At 42.5% G+C, this 17,640-nt stretch overlaps 1 protein-coding gene across 1 annotated transcript in view; it reads left to right on the top strand.

Moving 5' to 3' along the window:
- LOC117875588 (maestro heat-like repeat-containing protein family member 7) overlaps positions 1-10,676 on the top strand; it is a 50,538-nt gene extending 39,862 nt beyond the window's left edge. Inside the window, exons 21-24 of the mRNA XM_034766958.1 lie at positions 136-238; positions 1,398-1,463; positions 7,562-7,909; positions 9,843-10,676. Of these exons, the coding sequence (XP_034622849.1) occupies positions 136-238; positions 1,398-1,463; positions 7,562-7,884 (492 nt within the window). The 3' untranslated portion in view covers positions 7,885-7,909; positions 9,843-10,676. The remainder of the gene's footprint in view (positions 1-135; positions 239-1,397; positions 1,464-7,561; positions 7,910-9,842) is intronic.
- The last annotated feature ends 6,964 nt before the right edge of the window (positions 10,677-17,640 follow it).

Genomic DNA, 17,640 nt, shown 5'->3' with positions numbered 1-17,640 from the left:
TAATAGAGCGGTAAGACATGATTTCCCTTTACAAAAGCTATGTTGACTCTTCCCCAACATTCTGTGTTTATCTAGGTTTCTGGCCCAAGTGGGAAGGAGAGTCTTTACTATGGTGTATCTCTTGTTGTTTTCTAGGTGAGGAAATGCAGGAGAATGGTGGGGGACTTCTTACTTAGGAGCATAGCCTACCTAAAGAACCCTCAGCCCCTTTTACGAGAGGCAGCAGCCAGGTTTATAGGTAAACACAATGGCTCAAACCCATTTTTTTCATCATTCTGCTTTGTTACCTCTAGCTGTGAGAACTGCATCCTTGGCTCCTAAGTTACTGACCTGAATCAGACCCCAGGGGTTTGTACAACAAATGGGGCAATTGATGTCCTAACCATCTAGTCCTCTGCATCTAGGAGACTTCCTCTCTCCTGTTACCCCAGAGAATCTCTCTATTTTCTTCCTTCTAGAACAGTGGTTCTCAACCCATTTATCATTGTGGGCTGCAAGTTGAGAACCACAACGCCCCTACCCTAAAACCGCCCACAGTCCCCTATGCCCACTTCCTCCACCCACAGCGGGGCCAGGAGTGGAGCCCTGGGTGCAGGCCGGGCAGCTGGACCCCAAATCCTGCCGTGGGGAGCTGTGCTGCAGGCCAGGTAGCAGTGGGGAGCCGGACCCCATGCCGTGGGCCAGGTAGCAGCAGGGAGCCGGAGCTGGACCCCATGCTGCAGCGGGGAGCCGGGCAGCAGCTGGAACCCCCAGCACCCGCCAGGAGCAGAGCGTCTGGAGGGGCCGGCAGCCAGGACCCGAGAAGGGGGTCAGGAGCGGAGTCCCACCTAAAACCTGGGGCAAACCCCTAGTTCCCAGAGGGCCCCCCCCTACAAAAAAAACCCCTACCTACAGATCCACTCTCCCACCCCCTACCCCACTGCGGCACTTACCAGTCCCCTGCTGCCAGGAGCGCTGGTGTAGGCTGCGAGAGGCTGTCTTCCCCTCAGCCAGCCCCGCTCCTTGCCAGACCAGAGTGGCAAATTTTGAATTTTTTTTTAAGCGCACAGCTGGGCCACAGCTGTGTGCTAATTGGGCCACGCATTGAGAACTGCTGTTCTAGAGGAATTGCCCTACCTTTGCTGTTCTTCAGCTGGACCCATGGGAATTTCTGTAGAGATCCGATCCTCAGATGTTGTAAATGGGTTCAGCTCCACTGAAATCATTTTACACTCTCTGAGGGCCTGGCCTCTAGTCTCCTTTAGAATTTGGTCTCTTGGGAACTTCTTAGAAAACTTGGGACTTGGAGGATTTCTCAGATTTCCCGAGAGAGCATCTTCCTACCTCCTTCATCTGGGAGGAGTGAAATTTTAGAAGTTAGGTAAAGTACCTGATTTTTGTTTATATTGCATATCCAGAGTTCACAGTAAAGAATTTGAACTTAATTCAAGTCGACAGAGATGATGTGATGCTACTGCTCAATGGTAAGGAATTGCTTGTGATCCAGGTTCTTTTGCAATCTATAATGCACCTTCATTTATGTTATCAGATGGCCTCTGCCTCCCCCCACCCACCTGTCCTCTGGGCCGTAATTCAGGAGGAGTTTATAGAAATGGAGATAGTAGCAATTACATTTTAAAATAATAATTAAGGCTATAAACAGAGAGAGTGCCATTATAGACACTTGTTACACCTCTTCTCATTTATTACTGCAAGAGGGCAAACTACAATATTTGTAATGAATAATTTATTCAGTAAATGTTGCCCTTTAGTTTGCTTGCAAATTATTTGTGAGCAGACTTCAATTTTCTACAGATTTTGTTCATTATTCCAAAAATGCAAACAGTACTGTTAATACAAACCTCATTCAGCCTATGAGTTGTCATTGATCTGCTCTGCTTGTTTTATTTATTTATTTACTATTCATTATTTGCTATTTTTGTGGTAAGTGGTTGCTCACACAAATCACATGCTGTTTCTTCTTCCTGAATGGAAGAATGAAACTTCTGTACACAGGAGTGGGAAATCAAAGGTTTCCAGTTGTTCATGCAAACACCTGTGGTGTGGACCTTCCTATGGTTGCTTATTTTCACAAATATTTGTGAGTCTTTTGTTTTGTGAGAAAAAAGATCATCCCTGGTTTACAGAAAATAAAAAGGGTCACAAATCAATAATTTTTTTTAAAGAACAGATGTTTGTGAATATTCTTTTAGCATTTTCTCAGCCCAGCTCATAACCTTCTGAAAAAAAATCTCAAGAAGACTTTCCATGTTTAGTTTCAACCCATAGGTGAATTTCTGAAAATGCTGAGGAAAATCCCTTTTGCTACTTTTGAATGAAAATAAAGTTAAGTTTTTATCCATCAATAATGAATAACAGCTAAACTTTAAATCTTTGCACAGCTAGTTTTGCATGATGAGTTAAAATAAGTTTGGGGGAAAATAATTAAACTAAAGTAAAAAGTGAAAAATAGCATGAGCGCATGTTCAGTGGGCATGTGCTAAGATTTTAATGGAAACTAAAAAAGTATATCTGTTTATTATTTGTATTACAATAACAGCCAAAAGTTCTTATAAGGATGAAGGGCTAAATTCTGTATAAACACAAAATAAAGTCCAGTCCCTGCACTGCAGAGCTTACTGTCTTAGAAGGACTAGCCTCTACTTGTTTACATTAGAGGACTGAGGGAACTGCATGTTTTCCCTTACAATGGGGCCAGCATGGACAGGGTTTCTTGGTGGGGCGATTTGCAGGTGGGAAATTGGAAATCTCTCGTTGAAAACAGAATTTCTTATAAAACTGGTGTGAAATCAGGGATAACAAAATTATGGACATTTTTTTAAAAAAAAAGTTGATCCTGGATCCTCCCATTGCTATATGTATTTCAATTGTGAGTTAAATGTATATCTTAATGTGTGCAACATGGGCATAATCATCAGAGTCTTGGGTGAAATCTTGCCCCCACTGAAGTCAATGGCAACAGAATTTCACTCCTCACCTTCCTATTCCCTGCCTTTGGGTCTGAAGTGCCTCTGCATTTCCAATGGCAAAATGTAGAGGCAGTAAGCACAGAACTGGAGGCATGCTTCTGTCTTTTGCGCAAGCCTGTGGCAGTCATTCCGTTGCTGCTCTGTGGTGGTGTTCTCCATTGATCAGGAAGGAACGTGCTGGGGTTGGGAGGGAGCCAGGAGAAGCAGCTACTCTCCATGGCATCTTTATATGACATATCCAAGCAGCATTAACTCTTCCCTTATACTCTCCCAGAAGGAAGCTTTGTGCAAGGAGGGAAGCCATAGCTTTTGCAAAAGCCGTATTAATAGGGAAGATAAAGAAGCAGGGAAGTACCACAGAGCGGGCCAACTTCTCTGGCAGAGTCCCTGGCATCTATATAGTCTAAAGGCCTTGCTTTTTGTTTGCTCTCTGAGGCCTCAATCTCCTTCCTGTCCAGGAGACCCTGCAGCAGTATGTGATGCAAGTCAGACTTCTTGATCTTTTCTTCTGCCTCTTTCCCATCTGTGAAAAAGCTGGTGAGAGGGAGGGTTGGTTAGACGGGTTTAAATTCTTATGCTCCTTTAACTAATTTGTGGGATTTAATGTATTTTTCAATTAATTTAGTGTTGAAAAATGCCAAACTGACATTGATCACCCTAGAGAGTTGAAATCTTCCTATTAATCTGCAGAATAGGTACAGCATAAGTAGTGACCATGCATGTTACCCCCTGCCCACCCCTATTGCCTCACCAACGTGCTTCAAGCTGGACTGGGACAGGAGGGACATCCTTGAGGGTTGAGACTGGACTTTGGGCTCCAGGGGCCATACCTTTTTTGTGGCATCTTTGCTGCAGCTGTCTAGAAGGGTGCAGTTTGCTGTATACTTGTGTTTGAAATCTGTCCAATAAGTTACTGGACTGAGATGGCAATATTTTTATTATAAATAATTCCTATATTTTTTGCAATAAATCACCAGAAATGGATGGGTCTTATGCAAGAGTTCAACAAAAATGTGTAATATATCATTAGAAAGAATTTCTTCCCTGGAGGACTGAAGGATTGCCAACCTTGTACCAATTTTTTTAAATGGTGCTAAGGGAAATTAAGAATTTATTGACAACTTACTTCAGTGTCTGGAAAAAATAGATCAGAAAATGGTTAAATTTATAAAGCACTTAGAGGAGTGATGTCCAGATTATCCAGGATCAGTAATGGTAGCTGTCAAGGCTGCTTCCCCACTCTGAACTTTAGGGTACAAATGTGGGGGCCTGCATGAAAACTTCTAAGCTTAACTACCAGCTTAGATCTGGTCCGCTGCCACCATCCCAAAGCTAATTCCCTTCCCTGGGTAGCCTTGAGAGACCTTCACCAATTCCCTGGTGAATACAGATCCAAACCCCTTGGATCTTAAAACAAGGAGAAATTAACCGTCCCCCTCCTTTCTCCCACCAACTCCTGGTGAATCAAGATCCAAACCCCTTGGATCTTAAAACAAGGAGAAATTAACCGTCCCCCTNCTCCTTTCTCCCACCAACTCCTGGTGGATCAAGATCCAAACCCCTTGGATCTAAAAACAAGGAAAAATCAATCAGGTTCTTAAAAAGAAGGCTTTTAATTAAAGAAAAAGGTAAAAATCCTCTCTGTAAAATCAGGATGGGAAAATAACTTTACAGGGTAATCAAACTTAAAGAGCTCAGAGGACCCCCCTCGAGCCTTAGGTTCAAAGTACAGCAAACAGAGATAAACACTCTAGCAAAAGGTACATTTACAAGTTGAGAAAACAAAGATAAACTAACACGCCTTGCCTGGCTGTTTACTTACAAGTTTGAAATATGAGAGCTTGTTCAGAAAGATTTGGAGAACCTGGATTGATGTCTGGTCCCTCTAAGTCCCAAGAGCGAACAACTTCCCAAACAAAGAGCACAAACAAAAGCCTTTCCCCCCACCCCCAAGATTTGAAAGTATCTTGTCCCCTTATTGGTCCTTTGGGTCAGGTGTCAGCCAGGTTACCTGAGCTTCTTAACCTTTTACAGGTAAAAGGATTTTGGAGACTCTGGCCAGGAGGGATTTTATAGTACTGTACACAGGAGAGCTGTTACTCTTCCCTTTATAGTTATGACAGTAGCATAGTTTCTGTCATGGTAAATGCTGCCTTTCTAAGATGAAAGAATTGTTTGAAAGCGTTAAGAAAGTAGCAGATAAACGAGGAAATAAATATGTTTAGCTTTTCAAAAGGCTTTTGATAAAGTCCCTCATAAAAGACTTTTAAGGAAACTTAGTAACCAGAGAGCGAGAAGTAAATTTTTGGCATATTAATAACTTGTTAAAAGACAGAAAGCAATACAAAAAGCATGTTGCAGTCTCTCAAGGATCAGTAATAGGACCTGTTTTCAATATCCTGGAAGATGGGATGACTAGTGAGGTGGTGAGATTTGCTGATGACTCAGTCATTTAGATTAATCAAGACTTGGAAGAATGAAGAGGAATTTTGTAAGACTAGAAAATTGGGCAACATAATGCGGGAGAAAATTCAGCGTAGTTAAAAGTGGGCACATTGAGAGGCTATGAATTGGTCGTAACCCCTCAGGAAGGAGACTTAGATGTCATTATGAACAGCTCAGTGAAGACTCATAAGTGCTGGGATAAATTGGACAGTAGCTTTTTAGCACTTCCTAATAAAGATAACTTTATTTACCTTGAGGTGGTGGAAAGCTAATTTATTTTCTTGGCTCTGCAGTGTACAATTGACCATATTTTGATATTTTACCTTGGTTTGTTATCTCCTTCGCTTTCCTCAAAGCCTAGCAATGTTGTGTTGGGCTGGTTGCACGTTTGGATGGGAAATCTCCAAGCAACAGTGTAGGTCCAGTGTGTGAGGTAGCAATTGTGATTCAGTGAGCAGCATTCTTCCTTCTGCATGAGTTCTAAACTGATACCAGACCTTGTTTCTAGGGAGCGGTGTGCTGCTGCAGGCACTACCCAAACCTGAGATCTCAATCTTTTCTGGTTATTGAAGATGCCCTTAATAAGATTATTTGAACTTTAGTGTCCTGGCCAAATTTCAGTGGGAGCAACTACATTCTGCATATCTAAATCCCTCCTGGAGCTGCAGTAGGATAAAGGTTTTCTTCACGTTGTGTCCTGAAATGTGTGCAGTGGGTTGTGCACTTGAAGGAATCCTTGTGTATAGATTGTATTTGAATTTTTAAGTTTATAAAGTGCTTAGGGATCCTTCAGGATGAAAGCCCATTATCAATATAAGGGACCTAATTCTGCTCCCACTGACAGGTATAAAATAGGAGAACGTCTATTAAAGTCAGTGAGCAAAATTTGGCCATCTGGCTGAGTTGCACTTGGCACAGGCCTGGAGGCAGGGCAGGGTGTGGTTTATATCACGTCTGCTGCTTCCTAATCCTTGGGCTGCTCTTGGATAGTCTCAGGGCTGTTCTAAATTGCATCCAGCTCCCCTGGGCAATGGCCCTCCTGTCATGTGCCATTTCCCTTGGTCGGGCCTCATTGCTGAGGGGTGAGGATAGCACCGTGCCACTACTGGCTCTGCCTCTCTTGGACCAATTAAAACAGCTCTATGGCCCCTTTGCCCCAGTGGGCTGGCAAAGAGGGGCCAACGATCTAGCCCAGTAGTGTCACACTGATGTAAAACCAGTGTCACTGAGATCAAAATTAGGCCCATAATAATATTTCCCTTATGATATGGTATTACATACTTAGCTTAAGGGCATATTGAGTTTTTATTTGCTTTCCTCTGAAGCATCAAGTACCAGCCACTGCCATGATAGGATACTAGGCTAGATGGACCATTAGTCTATTGCACTATGATGCCTTTTGTATTCTTAACTCATTTCACATAGCTATCCAATAGAAAAGTCATTTACAAATTATAGATCCAGGCTGAATTCGAACCAATGATTTGAAAATGAAAGACTCTATAGACCAGTCCCAATCCTCAGCACTGCAGTTTTTATTCCTATTTAAAATAGATTCAAATTAGGTTTATAAAATAAATTAGAAATGGGGAAAAAAGTGCTATTTCAGGAATGTTCCCTACAGTGCTGTGTGTAGTCATGTGGTAAACATCAGTCAAGTCATAAGGCATCCAGCCCTTTTTTCTTTGAGACTATACTACAGTTTGAAAGACTTCACTATTTGGCCTACATCTTTTGTGCTTAATGTCATCCCATTATTTCTAGTTACATCCCTTTATAATTCCTAACCCCTCTTCTGATAGAAGGAGAGTTCCCAGGTGTGAGTGTGTTCTGTGTTTGCTGAAGAGGTTCCAAATTTCCCATTTACAGAGGAGAAATGAGGACTTCACAAATTGAACTCAATGGTTCTCAATCTATGGCATCTAATGTGATGACTGAATGCTTTGGCCTGAAGGTGGTGACAGGAGGCGAGGAAGGCTAAATTCTCATCCTGGCACACAGGGCAGATTAGAAATAATATATATTCTCTGCTTCTGATGTTGGGATATGGCAGGGGGCCCAGGAAAATGGCATAAGATAATGGAGCCTAATGAAATGTCATCTCATTAATACTGTGTGCCTTGACTTGTATTTCTTCTTGGTTTCAGCTCTTGATGATCTCAAATATGACCCTATAGCCTCAGTTTGCATTGCAGCTATAGACACCATAACAAATATTGAGACAGCTTGTTTGCCTGAAGCAGAGCCTCTCTCCAGATTGAGGAGGTTTTTCTGCTCTCTGCCTGTTCAAAGAAAGATGAAGATTTTTAAAGACAGAGAAATTCCATTAAAGTTCAAGTCCAGCTCAAAGCAATTGAGAGGCAAAACCGTCCCTGAAGATACCTCAACAGCAGGCCAAGAAGAAGGGGAAAAGAGCATGAAACAGAAGCTATGGAAGCTCACAAGGAATATGAAAAGGAAAAGACTCTAATGTTGTGGAAATATCTTCCTCAAAGGTATTTTCTACCCTCTCACGTTCCAGTAATGATTGATTCTGTTGAATATCCTGCTGAGAGAGGTCATGTGAACTTGAATGGGAGGCTGCCGCTCCCCAGCCTACATCTGATGGGTTAGAGTTGTTGAATCCAAGACAAGAAATCCCATTGTATCTTCCCTATTCACCCTCCTGGAATGTGTTCAAGATCCCATTCTCCAAATATGTCAGATACATACTTCTATCTAGTCCACTGTATTCATACATAGACCAGGCCATAGACCTCCGAGAACCCCATTCACCAAACCAAGTGAGGATGTTACTTATTTATCATGGAGGAGAGAAGGCAGGCAATATACCTGTAAGAGTATCAGTGATTTAGAATATTTGTTAATTTGTAACTCTGGAGTTTCAATATAAGGATATCCCACTAGGACACTTATGAACAGGGATAGAGGGCAAAGTTAAGGGTTTTTTGGTGTGTGGAACTTCTAGTCCAAATTTCCTAACTTTGAAATGGTTGTCCTATGATAAAGATGAGGTTATTTTCAATTATTGGATATTTGTTTACAAACAGAATTCTGTCTCAGTTTCCCCCCCTCCCTGAAAATATAGTGCCTGCCATTAAAATCTTAGCATGTGTCAATCTGGTTTTTTGAATTCACATTTTGAGATTTTATAATCTCCACTTCTTGTTTATTGCCAATAGGTGGTGATAGTGCACGCTGTGCATACAAAAGCACAAGTTTGTTTGCTTCCTGGTCCCATGCTAGTTCCTTTTGCCCCAGTTCAGCCAGGGCTTCAGTGTTGAAAGAATCTGATTACTAACAGAAGCGGCGATTGCACACCACCATGTTGCATCTACAGGCTTCTCTGCACAGCAGCCTGGCCATACTTTGTGTCTATGACCCGGAAAATATATTCTTCCTCCCTTCCTAAAAATGTAAAACTGTTCAGTTATTTTGCAAAGGTGCATTTACCAAGAGGGCTTGTGTTCCTGGTCTGGATTTTGGTCTTTTATGTGGTTCACTCTTTGGAATGAATTAAATAATTTACACAGAAGAAAATGAAGGAAAATCAGGAAAAAATTACATTGTATTTGTTGATTGATATTCTGGCTTGTAAGGGTGCAGACTCACCCCCTGCGGGGCCTCCTGCTGGTCATCCGGGAATTAGCTCTTCCAGCCTCCGGAGTGCCCTCTGCAGGCTGGTGATCCGCCTTACCTCACTCTGGCCCCCGTGTCCCTCCCAGGACCTAGTGCCCCGTTATCTGGGGTGCTGCCCCCTGGCAGTAACCCCACAGTTCTGGGTCTCCCCCTCCCAGGGGAGCCCCCACCCACTATCCCCACTTTGCCTCAGTCTTGGCTACTGCCAGTCATCACTTAGCCCCCGTTCGCTGGGGCACACTGCAGTGGATCAGCCACTCATCTCAGGCAAAGGGGTTTGGGCCTGCTGCCTCTACCTACCCATGGGCTGCCCCTTTGCAACCCCAGTACCCAGTTGGCCTTACCCTAGGCCTGCAGCCTGGGGGGTTTCCAGGCCGGAGCTCCCCAGCTCCTCTTGCCTTCCCCCAGCCCTGCTCCACCTTAGGTACCCAGGTAGGCTCCCTAGCAGCCAGGCCCTTCTCCCTCTAAAGGCAGAGAGAGAGTGTCTGCTTGAGTTCCTGGCTCAAGCCTTTATAGAGCCAGCTGGTCCCTGATTGGGGCATGGCCCAAGCTGAGCCTGCCTCCCAATTAGCCCAGCCTAAGGCCCCCAGCCCCAGCCCTCTCCAAGGGCTAGCTTTTAACCCCTTTCAGGCCAGGAGCGGGTGACCACCCCGCTACATGGCACCAAAGCAGAAATGATGGTGGCACTTCTCTTTTACACCTTCTATATTGGTAGCAAGCAGTGGGGATGTGCACGCAGCACTGCAGTAACTATTCTTGCTAACCCATGCTACTTTCCTTACCTCACAGGTGCTGCAGCTGCACATTAAAATCAGAAATTGACCGTGCTGATGGGTCTGCAAACCCTCCAGTAGCTGCTAAAAGAGTTACAAAGCAGAGTCATCTAGAGCAGCTGAACTAACTGAGGAAGGAAGAAAAGAGATCAGGAGATGGTTTCCACCTCATTTGGCAGGGGGACATGAGGAAGTGTTCAGGTCTGATGGACTTGAAGGAGACAGAAGATGCAGGAGAGAGATGTAGAACAGACGCATGGGACAAGGAAAGTGACAGTCTCAAACCATTTCTTCGGAGCTCAGAGCTGGGGTGGGAGGGAGAGTGCATACAACACAAAAGGGAACTGCAAAATCGGGCCAGGGTTATTCTCTGCATGACAGAAGGTTTCCATACTGTCCTGGCATCTGCCTACCACATAGCCAGACATTATCTACCATCAGCTTTACTCTAGCAGTTACCACTTCAGTGACCTCCTGCAAGCTATACCCTCCTCCTAGCACAAGTGCCAGAATTATAGTCTGGTTGTGTCCCTGCTTCCTCCTGGCTAACAGCAATAGAGTTAATTTCCCCTCCCTCTGGCTTTGCTTTGTTTGCTACTGTTCATTAACGGTTGTGGGGTTTTTAAATAAATGTTGTTATGGTATTTTTCTGGAGTGATCGCTACCCTGTTAGCAAATGTGAGAGCCCAAAATGATCATTACAGTGCCTTTGTCTGTAATCACCCCGATCACCATGCCCATCGCAACTTGCCTTGGCACCAGTCTAACTTTTGTGTAAATAAAATCAAGTCGTGGAATCACAGTAGCACTGGTGGGTGTCATTCCTAACTATAAAAAACAACGAGGAGTCCTTGTGGCACCTTAGAGACTAACAAATTTATTTGAGCATCAGCTTTCGTGGGCTAGAACCCACTTCATCAGATGCATGAAGTGAACAATACAGGAGCAGGTATATATACACACATGAAAGGATGGGGTTTGTTTTACCAAGTGTGAGGTCAGTCTAATAAGATAAATCAATTAACAGCAGGATACCAAGGGAGGAAAAATAACTTTTGAAGTGGTAAGAGAGTGGCTCATTACAGACAGTTGACAAGAAGGTGTGAGTAACAGTAGGGATAAATTAGTATTGGGAAAATTAAGTTTAGGTTTTGTAATGACCCAACCACTACCACTCTGAAACCTGTCCCTAACTATGTTGCCAGTTGTTGACAGCAGTGGTGGATTCCCAAAACTCCATGGGCTTCTTACTAATAAAATGCTGCATCTTGCATTGCTTCTCTTATGAGCTGTAGCTGACTGCATACATCAAGACACAATGGTTGTCAATCAGAATCCAACCCAAAACCTTCAGCACCAAAACTACAGGTTTCTCTTGAGCTAAAGGAGCACTTTCATAGCTGTAAGTATAGCAGGCTGCTATAATCTCTGTCCCAACCAGCCATTAGAGGAAGATACAAGCATGTGTACTGAGGACTTAATCCTACTCTCATTGTGGTCCATGGCAAAACTCCCATGGACTTCAGTGGAGATGGTGCCTTATGCTAGTATATTAAATTTCTCCCATGCTCTCACAAATGTCACAGGAATGTAACCTTTGCCAGACTGAAACAAACCAGTGGTTCATCTAGTTCAGTATCCAGTCGCCAGCAACGGCAAGTATCATCCTTTAGAAGAAGGTGCAAGAAGTCTTTTCAGTAGGTAGTCAGGGAATAACTTAACAGCGGGGGAAGTTTCCTTCTATACCCCATCAGTTAAGGGCTGCATTATGCCCGGAAGCCTAAGCGTTTACGTCCCTTCCAACGTTATTTTTATCAGTACTAATTTAACTCTGGATGATGTTATTATCCATATAAATATCTAATCCTTTTTTTAATCCTGCCAAGCTTTTGGCCAAAATGGTGTCTGGAGGTAATGAGTCTCACAGGTAGTTGTGTAGAAGAATTTTCTGCAATATTATAAAAAATACAGTCTGCTGCAATAATGATTATAATCAGTGGACTTATTTGCTCAGAGAGGTATCTCCATCAAGTCTTGAGCTTGCTAAAGGCACATTTAATCAGCATTCTGCACCACCTGAGTCGGTGGTGGGAGCAACTTTTGTCCCCGGTGGTGTAAGCCAAAGGAGGAGCAGGTGAGAAGGATGTCTCAGAATCACAGTGTAGCCAGACGCCACATCTATCACTACTGTGGGGAAAGAACAATGTGCCATTCTGCCCTTTCTCAAACAGGCCAGCGTTCTAGGAAAGATGCATATCCTCAGGTATTTTGGTCAACTTGCCTACATGAACATCAGGCACCAGCCCTAGTGATACACCAGGGGTTGCACCAATGGAGCACTAACTCTTTTGATTCCTGGTCTACATTGCTTCCTTGTGTGAATGAAGAATGAGTAAACCTCTTCCATGTGTAACATTTCCACAATTTGGGAAATCCTTTGGTGCTCAAACCCTTCCATTATCTTGGAGATATATATTGTATTTGGATCACATACCTCTGCAGGACTTTATTGACAGACACATCTTTGTCACACAAGCACATTCTGTCTCCAGATCAAATGTATTTCTCACTGAGTGGTAATCATCATTGGTTGCCAGCTTCCACAATACCATATCCACTGTCTTGTCAACGTTGATTGGATTTTGATAAGGTTTTCACTTAAACTTTTACTTAGTCTTTTGCAAGACCCATATAGGAATGAAAAATGGGTCTGTTTTGAACACTGTGAAAAGGAAACAACTGAAATTTTACACAAAATAATTTTACGTATTTTTAAATGGCGCTACTTGAGTGAAAACATTGAAACAGCATATTTTAAAGGTGTTACGCACAGGAGTGCAGGTAAACTTGACTGAACGTTATTTCCTACTTCCAGTCGTCTGACATGTGCCAGGGTCTGAAAGCCTACATCCTGTCACATGACAGGAATCAGTATCCACTGATACCAATGGCTATTGTTACAGAGAGCAAAAAGGTCTATTCACAAATAATGAACTGCAGCTGTGGTAAGGGGAACACTCCTTCTAGGATGAACCTGCAAATACTACAGGATGAACTGGAGATAAAAAAAAAATCACAGGAAATCTGTCCATGATAAACGGGAGCCTTTTTTTTATAGTATCCTCCTATGCTTCCTCTCTGTAAAGGCTATGGGCTGAAAACACACACACCAGCACCCACAAAATGATCCCCTGATAATCTACAATTAATTACCCCTGATTCATCTTGCACTTCCAAAAGGAGGAAAGTGGAGGAAGAAGTAAATTTGACTGTCACGTGTTATGAAGTGGTAAGTCAAGGGACAGCCAATCAAGGGAAGGAGAAGAAGGCAAGCCAGTCCACAGAGCCAGAACTGAAAATAACACTGAAAATGGCTCTTAAAGCACAAGATGGTGCGCATTCTCAAGAGACTGTTCAGAATCATAGAGCTGAGAACATCCAGTCACAAATGGAGGAAAAAACTTTGTTTCCAAAAGGCATTTGCAAGCTACAGTGGTGTGAGGTGTCACTACTCCCTCTTTGTTCAAGACATGACTCAGCCCATAAACAAAAGCAGATGGAAGCCGAGAGCTTGAGCACGAGGCATGAGTTGCTATTCTCCAAGAAGGGTAAACTGAGAATCTAGAAATGTTTGCCCTAGTAAACTCAGTTTGGAGGAGTTGGCACATCTGACCACATAGGAGAAAAGAGCCATGATGGGACCTGATACCAACCAGAACTTTAGAAAGATATTCAAAGGGACCAAACGCATGGGGGAAAAGGGGAGACAGTCACAGGATATGAATGTACCCTGAGACAGTAGAAACTGACTACAGGATAGAGGATTGTTTTCCACAAAGCACACAGACAATACACAAGTAAGGATAGTTTGCATAGGCTAAGACTTTCATGAATGACCAGGAACCAAATTCCCTAAGCAAGCTGACAAGAAATCCCTGCCTCAAAATAGTCTTCTAGCAGGAAGACAACTAGGTAGAGATACATCGACAGCCTTCCTGGTGGGAAGAGAGAGAGACGAAAATAATGCCTTATGCACCCCAGCCCAGAAAAGCAAAAGGATAGGATTTTTATACTTCATTTGGGAGTCACTGGTAGGAGGCAACAGGGAATTCAACAGAAGGCTTCTATCAAAAATGGGAAATTCTCCCCATTCTCCATAGACTGCTAATGTACCAGGGGTATTGAGAGCAAAAAAAACCTGACTTGCTTGAGCGGACCACCCTGGTCTTGTTTATATACTTTTGGACCCAGTTCTTGTCTCCAGATTTGTCATATATGTGTAGTCAGTGGCGCTTGAAGGGACAAGGCTGAGGCCAAAACTAATTTCATACTTCTTAAACAGTTTTGAGGAGGAAAAAACATGCATCCTCTAAACCTATGAGAGAGCTATTTTGCTAATGCAATATTACACTGATACTGATATTTTTTCACTTTGTCTAATCTGCCTTGTTGTAAATGAGCATTAGTCTCATTTTTAATTAATAAGACTATTGTACAAAGTTTCTTCTGTAAAATCCCACTATTTATATATGTGTATTACTGTTTGCTCTCTAATACAGAGGGTATACTTTTACTTTGGTTGTAAAATACTATATTTACAGTATATTGGCAGAAAGCTGGTTGCTATAAAGTATCAACCTAAATTCTGTGCCAGAATGGAATTTCTACACAAAATGCTTGTATTCTGTGTCATAACGATGCTTCTGTTAAGACTGTTCATGTGATGAAATAATGTCTGTGATGAAATTCATATTCTTTACCACATGGCCCAAATACCTGGGTTTTATAAACAATTCCTTTGGCAGCTGCACAAAAGAACCAGTGGCTACCTAATGTTAGTCCAAACCTCAGTTTGCTTTCCCAGAAATTGCATTCTTGATGCCTTTCCCACGTTTAGAGGCGAAAGTAAGGTGGCTTGTCCAAAAACAGCAGTCCCACTAATTTTCCAGAATGTGTTTATGAAGGTATATTCATATATCCTGTTCAACAAGGGAATTCTACCATTATGTAAATTAAGTGCATATTTTTAATCCAGTTCTTGATCTATGGAAAAGTACTATTCACAAGTCAACTAATTCATATAGTGAAATTGGGAGGGAGGAGTTTTGTATTTTTCCTTTTCTTCTAGCAGTTTTGATGTATGGGATTCTGAACACTGACGTATTCATATATGGGCTGAGTCCTGGGGTAAGAGAAAACAAAGTGGTAATATCTGATGGTCAGAAGAGAGTTGTGGGGAAGGGGGGAAAAGGTTTACAAAAATGGATGATTATTCATAAAATGTCTATGGTTTTGGTTTGACTTGGTTGTGCGTTTTTGTGGATGGCTCTCAGACCACTTGTGATTATTTGTTTCTAGTAGCACCGCTAATGTGCTAGGTGCTTTCCAAACGAAAACCACGAGTCAGCTGTGTCCATCACATGCTTGGGTATATTAGCAATGTCTTCTGTTTTCCTCTTAGTCCAGGAAGGTCACCCTAAACTCAGTAGCGTGGGCTAGGGTCTGAGACAAAAATGCCTGTTCGGCACCATGGCAATAGTGGGTCAAGCCCCCATCCCAGCTATGGTTTTGTGGGTGAGGCTAGCAATTCAGGGCTGTGTTTGATAGTAGCCCTTTTATTATTTATTCATTTTTTATCATAATCAAGTTACATAATGTGTCAGGTTTCTTCTCATTTGATTTTCTGCATAAAAAAAATTATGTACATGAGCATCAGTGTCATTCCTAGGGACGGGCCACATTATGACTGGCTGTTGTGCCCCACGCAAAGGCACAGCCACAGTCCCTGCACTTGGAAGAGTATAGGAACTCTGCTCCCTCTGTGGTGTACCCCCACAAGCACATGTTGCCTCGAAGGGATAGGGAGGAGATCGCCTCATGACCCCACCCCACTCTGCACCTCCATGGTGCAGGGAACAGGCAGTGCTGAACGCAGGAAGGACAGTGCAGTTTGTACAGGCTCCCTGTGCCCTGGGTTGCTAGGGGAAGGACTGTACCATTTGATTTCCCTGCACAGCACTAAATGAGCTTCATTGTGAGTTGCTTTTTTCTACTGGACACTGATAGTCCAGGAAGAATTGTGGCAAGAGACAGTAATATCTGCTTCTTTCGTATACTCAACCTCCTAGACTTACTGCTGTTGTCCTCTGCCAGCATACCTAGTGGAACAGAAGAACTAAAAATGTTAATGGCAACAATTGCTGGCTGCAAGTAATCAACTTTACTGTGGTGTTCTTGGTAGTCCTCTGGCTAAGTGTAGATAATATTCTGGTAATGTTAATTAAGCATGAACAAAGACTTTAGTGGTGACCACTATGTAGAGATCTTGCTCTTTCACTCTCTCTCTCTTTTTCTGGCTTTATACTTTCTTAATATAGGATTAAATTCTGATTGTTGCTAAGCACCTGCACATCTAAGTGACTTTAATGGGAATTGTAGGTGTTCAGCATCTTAGAGTTTGGACAGGAAGTTAGGAGATTTGATTCTTCACTGCCTTGTACCTTGTGTAGGCATTTTCCTTGGTACAAACTGCATGTGAAAAACTACCCAATCAGAATTCTTGCACTCTCTTTGCATGTTCACAAGCAAGGAGAGAAACCAGTTTACAGAAATTGCAGAACATGGTCATCAGTGGCCTACAGACAAATTTTACTATTCAAGAAAGAATAAGAAAGTTGTATGCCCCAAGAGGTTCCTGGATGAGGAGGACAATCAACAAGAGAATCCTTGTGAAACTGTTGCAGTTACTAACCAAAATGGTATACCTGGAAACAAGGAATTTAGAGATGTAAAATACAGTATGAATGCCCTTTGAAATTCTGCAACCAACCGTACTGAAAACAATAAGAAGACTGATTTTTCAGTAGGTTCCATTAAAAGCTCAAGATTTGTCAGCACAGGAACCTGCAATAATCATAGTATCATTCTATAATTAGCAAAGGAGGTACCACTGTGCCACACTCAATGTGTACACTGGAAAGACAATGTCTTCCTGTGGCAAGGGCATGATACTGGGACTCAAGACACCTGAATTCTATTCCCAGCTTTACCTGGCTATTCTATTGCCATTTACCTGGCTGTTGTGTGATCTTAGGTAAGTCACTTCACCGGTGGTGTCCCAGTTTCCCCTCCCACACTCTGTCTATCTTAGCCTTTGTTTGTTTACACTGTAAACTCTCCAGGACAGGGACTGTTTGTCACCACATTTATCTACGGGCCCTGGTCAGGCATTCGGCACAGGAGTGAATTTTCCCTTTGATGTATCACTTTTTGACTAGCTGTCCTTCATTATCGACCTAGCATATACCTCAAGCTGCAAAGGCTCCTGTGTCAATACACAATGATTTACAAGCAAAATCCCATAAGAACTTATTTATTTTAATCTTCTTATGACTCTATTGTGTCGATCCATAAAGACAACCACTTACTTCAACCAGCGATTTACCAGATTTATCTAACTGCATGCTGCAGTGTTTCAGGAGAACATTTGATTTCAAGGCTAAAGAGAATAAAGAGGAAATTGAGGAGCAGAATGAGCCAAAAGAGGTTAAACTCAGTTTAAATCATGACAGCTGAAGCAGATGTTCCAATAATTGATTTAAACAATGCTAAGTATTTATTTTCTTAGATAAAACTGAGAGGAAAACTGACTTGAGGGCTGAAATATGAGTTGGTGCTATGGATATAATGTGTCTTGGATTCACGATGTGTTGACTTAGTGGACACATAGAGTAAGATTAAATTCAAACATTTCTTTGAGCTGTAAATTTTATCCAGGTTGTTTTCATTATATTGTACAATAGACAAACACTGGA

Source organism: Trachemys scripta, chromosome 3 (genome assembly GCF_013100865.1).
Source record: "Trachemys scripta elegans isolate TJP31775 chromosome 3, CAS_Tse_1.0, whole genome shotgun sequence".
Lineage (NCBI taxonomy): Eukaryota > Metazoa > Chordata > Testudines > Emydidae > Trachemys > Trachemys scripta.
The sequence above is the reverse complement of the archived record's forward strand: the minus strand, read 5'-3'. Positions and strand labels throughout refer to the sequence as shown.